The sequence below is a fragment of the Delphinapterus leucas genome, chromosome 7 (genome assembly GCF_059928025.1).
Source record: "Delphinapterus leucas isolate spDelLeu-1000000601 "Yukka" chromosome 7, BTC_Dleu_Yukka2, whole genome shotgun sequence".
Classification (NCBI taxonomy): Eukaryota; Metazoa; Chordata; class Mammalia; order Artiodactyla; family Monodontidae; genus Delphinapterus; species Delphinapterus leucas.
In genome coordinates, this window is record NC_143135.1 from 5,354,268 (window position 1) to 5,359,491 (window position 5,224).

Genomic DNA, 5,224 nt, shown 5'->3' on the forward strand with positions numbered 1-5,224 from the left:
TGTTTCCCCTGCATCGGCAGGCGGACTCTCAACCACTGCGCCAACAGGGAAGCCCCGCCTCTTAGTTTTGATCCGCACTTCCTGAAGCCAACGTCCCCCACGGGCAACGTCTGTTCCAGCCTCTAACCCATTTCCCCAGCCACCTGCCCCATGGCACTGCTGAAGTTCTGTTCTGTGCTCCTGGGGTGCGCCGAGGGTGTTCAGGCATGAACTGAATCATGGCTGCCCTGATGCTGGAGCCATGATTGCTCTGACACCATGAACGGCTCCTAAACTGGGGCTATGTGGGATGGGTGCAGGTACCCCTCTGCCAACCCACCAGCCCTGCAGCATGCAGGCAGGACACCTTAGTCACTGCAGAGCTGCTTCCCTCTGGGCCCTCAAATAACATTTCCTGGAAGTCTCACCTACTTTGAGTTCTCTCAGCAATGAGAGAGGCTGACTTACTGAGAGGTTCCCCGCTTTGGGCAGGAGGCTCTGATGCTGGGCAAGGCTCCCCAGAGAAGGGTCTGCTCCTCCAGGCTGCACCAAGGGGGCCTCCCACAGGCCCTCCCCTCCAGCCATCCGTGGGAGCCCCGAGAGCCACAACCTGTTTGCACCCCAATGCCTCCCCACTGTGGACACGCCACAGCCAGCTCACCTAGGCTGGGTCATTCTCTTTGCCCAGCTAACAAAGGTGGTGAGAGAAGGCAGGAGGCAAGCCACCCGGATTGCCCAGTGTTGTTCCCGTGCCCACGACGCACAAGGAAGAAAGGAGAGCCCCATCTGAGCAGAAGTGACTGACCCTCCCACCGACCCAGCCGGGGCTGCTTTGAGCGGTTCAGCTCCTCCCCACTCCCCTCCTCGGCCAAGGGCCCCTCAGCTCCTGCAGTCCTGGATGGAGGCCCTCTGGCAGGTGGCCTGCTGAGAGCAGAAAGCATGTTTATTTAAGTGAGCCTGTTCTCTGTAGACTGTGGGGATCTCCAGAGCAGGGACCATGGTTGATTTCTCTTTGTTTCTTTTTTTTTCTCTTTGTTTCTGGAATTCAGTAAACACAGAGCTGGTTGAGGGCTCCAGGAAGACACTCTGTGTTTTAGGATTCAAGTATCCTGTCCAGCTGCCTGTCCCTCCCCCAAGCGTGAGAGGATCAGGGAGCCCCCTCCCCAGAAAACTCAATACTCACAGCACTGCTTCTCTCTTGGAAACTTTATTGGTCCTAGGGAAAGGGAAGCAGGCAGCTCCCTGCCTCTTGTTGAGAGTGCCACAAGCCCTCACTGTTTCCTGTTGCCATTGATGGGGCGGTTCACGTGCTCCGGGGAGGCCAGGAAGGCCTGCAGCTTGGGCCGGGCGCTGAGGCGGGCCACGTAGGCCGAGAGCAGGGGGAAGGAGTCCAGGCAGCCAGGGGCCAGGACCTGGTGAATCCGAAGCAGGTCCAGCAGGTTGTAGTCGGCGAAGGAGATCTGCAGGGCAGAGCGGGGCAGGGGCTCAGTGGGTGTGGGAGGTGCGAGACAGGGAGCCCGAGCCGGTCCCCTGGTCTGCCCAGCTTTGCTGAACCAATGGCTCGCGTGCTCGCTCTGCACCGGTTTGCCATCTGTAAGAAGAGGGTGGTGCAAAAGGGGCGGGACAGGGCCAGCTCACCTGGTTGCCCACGATGAAGGCCTGGCCGCCCTGGCTCTGGGACAGCAGGGTCTCAAAAGGCTTCAGGTGCTGGGGCAGCGCCTTCACATAGTCCTCCTTGCCCAACTCCTGCCAGAGAGATGCCACCGCACATCATCCTCCTGACCCTCACACTGCTGCACGCCCTGCCTCTGCCCCTGCCCTGAGACGTCGCCTACTGTCTGCCCCGTCTCAGCGAATCGCCACTCACCCGGCCCCCGCCCCTCCTCTCCTCACTCCCCACCCCAGGCTATTGCCACATCCTGTCCATTTCAGCTGCTGATCCTTCGCTAGGCCACTCTTGCCACGATCGCTCTCCGGACTGTTGCAAAAGCCTTGTAGGATCTTTCCGGATCTCACAGACACCACCCTGCTTAGACTCCCCAAAGAGAGCATCCAAGCTAGCTGGTTCAAGGCCTCCAGGACCTGGGCCCGCTGCCCCTCCAGCTCTATCTCCTGCCGCTCTCCCTCCCTCCCTCCCTCCCTCTCACACACGTAGGCACACACGCCTTGCCTCTGCTAAGCTGGTCCCTAGTCCCTGAATGTGCTCCGTGCCTGATACCTCGTGCACCTGACAGTGCCAGCACCCCTTCTAGAAGCGGACTATAGACCCTCGTCCTCTGCACCTGGTTCCAGGAAGTGCTCCGGACCTCCCCCAGCTGCGGATCAGGGACCGCCTCTGGCTGGATGTCTCCTGTCCTCCCGCTGTTCTGCCATTGCCTGCTACTTGACTGGGTCCCTCCCCCAGGCAAGGGGCTGTCTTGTGTCCAGCCCACAATGGCTCTTGACCCCGCCCACCGCAGAGCCAGACGCAGCCCAAGGGAAGGGCCAGTCAGAGCTGCGTGAGGGGTGTCGTGCAGGGTGAGAAGGAAGCCAGCCCCCTTCTTTCTTTGTCTTCAGTGACCATCCCCGTGTCCCTGCTTACGTAGTTTGTGTAGATGAGGGTGACGTATTTGCAGCGAAGGTCCTCCACGCCGTCATTCACCACGTCCACCAGGGCCGCCTCCCGCTGGTCCTTCCCATACAGCCCTGGGGTGGCGGGTAAGCAGACAGCATGACGGGGAGCCTGACTAGCCACTACAACCTGACCCACCAGACAGGCCACGTGGCTGCCTGTGAGCCTCGGCCAGGGAGGAGGGAGGAGGATGTGGAAAAGGACCGTCTGAGTCCATGCTCAGAATTCAGTGGGAGGTGGCCTGCTACAGGTCAAGGATTGCTAGACAGACCCGGGCCTGACCTTAGGCAAGTTAGGTAACCTCCACTTGCCTCCACTCCACAGGGTTGCAGGACCATTTGATTTAAGTGGTAGAGGCTCAAGGGGCCAACACCGAGCAAATGCTCAGGAGCGCTGACTGATGCCCGCACACCCCTGCCCTGGACTGGGCCACCTGCAGCCTCATGACTCACCGAGGGAGCGGCCCAGGTGACGCAAGATGGCATTGGACTGGTACAGGGTCAGGTCTCCATCCTGGAACTTGGGGAGCTGCCCGTACAGCTGGGGGAATGCACAGCTCTGTCAGAGGTGCTGAGCGTGGCTGCCTCCCACCCTACTTTTGCCCCCCAGTGCCCAGCCCCTGACCCGGGATACGACAGAAGTACTGACACAGGAGGCCTTGAGTGAAGGCCAGGTCTCCATGGTCACCACCTCTTCCTTCCAGCTCTGGTCCTGGTCGGCCAGCAGCATGCGCATGGCCTCGCAGCGCCCTGGGGGAGGGGAGGACGGGGTGTGGGGATGGGCAGAGACCCCAGCCTCGCAGCGCCCTGGGAAAGAGCCAAGGAGGTGAGGACTCCTCCGATGATCACCCAGCACACTGCGGAGGGGCGGGCCAGGCCCGGGAAGTTGCGTACTCTAGCAACGGGCAGCTCCGGGGCACAGGGAAGGCGGAGCTAGTAGCCACGTGATGGAGGGAAAAGGGAGGCTGGAGACTCCCTCAGGTGGGTGAGGGGCGTGGGCTGCTGCAGCCCCCAACCTCTGCCTCCCCTCCCTCCCGGTCACAGGTCCCTACCTCGAACAGGGAAGTAGACGATGGTGTAGGGCGGCACTGCAGGATGCAGAGAGAAGTCTGTTAGCGTCTGGGAGAGGCGTATTACGGGGGAGAGGGCGCCCGCTCGTCCTCCCTGGGGTTGCATCCCCTGTTCTGGGTGCTGTAGGCCCCCCCGAGAGCCCCAACTGCTCCCCAAAACCCTGGGAGCCCCCTCGGAATCCCCCAGGGAGTCGCAGGCGGCGGGGACTCACTGATGGCAGCGCAGACCTCTGCCGCGGCAGCGGCGACAGAACTCCGCGCCCGCGGTGGCGGCCCCGAGCCTTATATGGGTGGGCGCGCCCCGCCCTGGCCCACCCCACCGTGCTGAGTCACCGCGCTGGCCGCGAGCCGCTCCTCCGCCCCCCGCCCCGCCCCTCAACCACGCCGCGCAGCCAGTCCCAGACGGTTGCATCCGATTGCCGAACGTCCAGCCTGGGCTGATGGGCTCACAGCTAGGGCTGGGTTCCAGAACCTTCCAGAGGCCTGACAGGGAGCGCAGTCCAGCCCCTTCCCCTGCTGGGGTCACAGACCCCAGAGACATAAACCCTTGCACGTAGACACTTGTTCCCAGGTGCTGTACAAAGACGGACACACCCCCTGTGCACGTACGCGCAAACACTCAACTCACACCCCAAGTTGGGTTTTCAGACCCATCCGCCGTTTGGAGGCCACCTTCGGGTTCTTGTATGAGTCACGTACTCCGCTGCTCCCTTCTTACTTTTTTTCTCTAAATTACCTCATTTCTTCAACTCAGATACGCTTACCTTCACAGGAAACCTGTTTCACTCCCCTACGTGGAAGCGGGCACCACTTGTGATAAGTAGGTATGGTAAAAATCACGACAGGAGAACGATATGGTTTTTGAAATCTATCTAGACAATGGGACACTGGACCCTCCCTTTTCAAAAGTATCACTGGCAAGGTTACACATTTCTGGCACGATAACACTAAGTTGATCACTTGTCCTTCAGTTCCATCAGGATTGAGGGCAATTTTAAAGGATTCCAGGACGAGCACCAACGCTGTTGAACCCCATCTGTCCACCGGGCAACCCCTTTCTGGGGGTTCAGGCCCTACTCTGGGTCCCCCCATGGCAGTGATGGAGAAAGCTTCAGTGAGGGTGTCCAGGCGGTATTTCATAAAGACCCCTCTCCCTCCCCCAATGCTGACTGAGCCGGCTGAGACTGCAGGGGAGCCAGGCCCCAGGTGGGGCCTGGGCTGGACCCTGGGCAAGTTCTCCAAACACATCCAGGTGGAAGCTTCTGGACTTGGTGACTGTGTGGGGAAGGAAGCCTCCAGGGAGACCGAGATGGGGACCCGGCAGGAGAGGCAGTCACTGGGAGGACATCATATGTCCCATGTTGGACCTAGTGAGTCCAGGTGTCTGTGGGATTGGCAGGGAGGAGGGGGCGTCCAGAGGCAGAAAGAAAACCCAGGCAGGAGTTCGGCGGAGTCAGGAGATCCACACTCCAGCTCAAGGACAAGTGCCCTTCTCCTTTCTTCACTTTTGACATCTCTTACACCGCCCAGCCCTTCCCACCCCAGCAGTGATTCTTCAGGGGCGA

At 60.6% G+C, this 5,224-nt stretch overlaps 1 protein-coding gene across 1 annotated transcript; it reads right to left on the bottom strand.

Moving 5' to 3' along the window:
- Nucleotides 1-1,170: 1,170 nt before the first annotated feature.
- Nucleotides 1,171-3,933, bottom strand: LOC111183661 (glutathione S-transferase P). The gene is made up of 7 exons (XM_089914407.1): nucleotides 3,872-3,933; nucleotides 3,642-3,677; nucleotides 3,239-3,396; nucleotides 3,043-3,130; nucleotides 2,561-2,664; nucleotides 1,618-1,725; nucleotides 1,171-1,439 (listed from the first exon to the last, which is right to left on the bottom strand). Coding segments are annotated over exons 1-7 (684 nt in total). The 5' UTR covers nucleotides 3,873-3,933; the 3' UTR covers nucleotides 1,171-1,250.
- Nucleotides 3,934-5,224: the final 1,291 nt, after the last annotated feature.

Coding starts and splice junctions, on each gene's coding strand:
- LOC111183661 (XM_089914407.1), bottom strand. Junction 3,397..3,641: donor CGTCTACTTCCCTGTTCGAG/GTAGGGACCTGT, acceptor GCTCTTTCCCAG/GGCGCTGCGAGGCTGGGGTC. Junction 1,726..2,560: donor CCCTCATCTACACAAACTAC/GTAAGCAGGGAC, acceptor TCTCTCTGGCAG/GAGTTGGGCAAGGAGGACTA.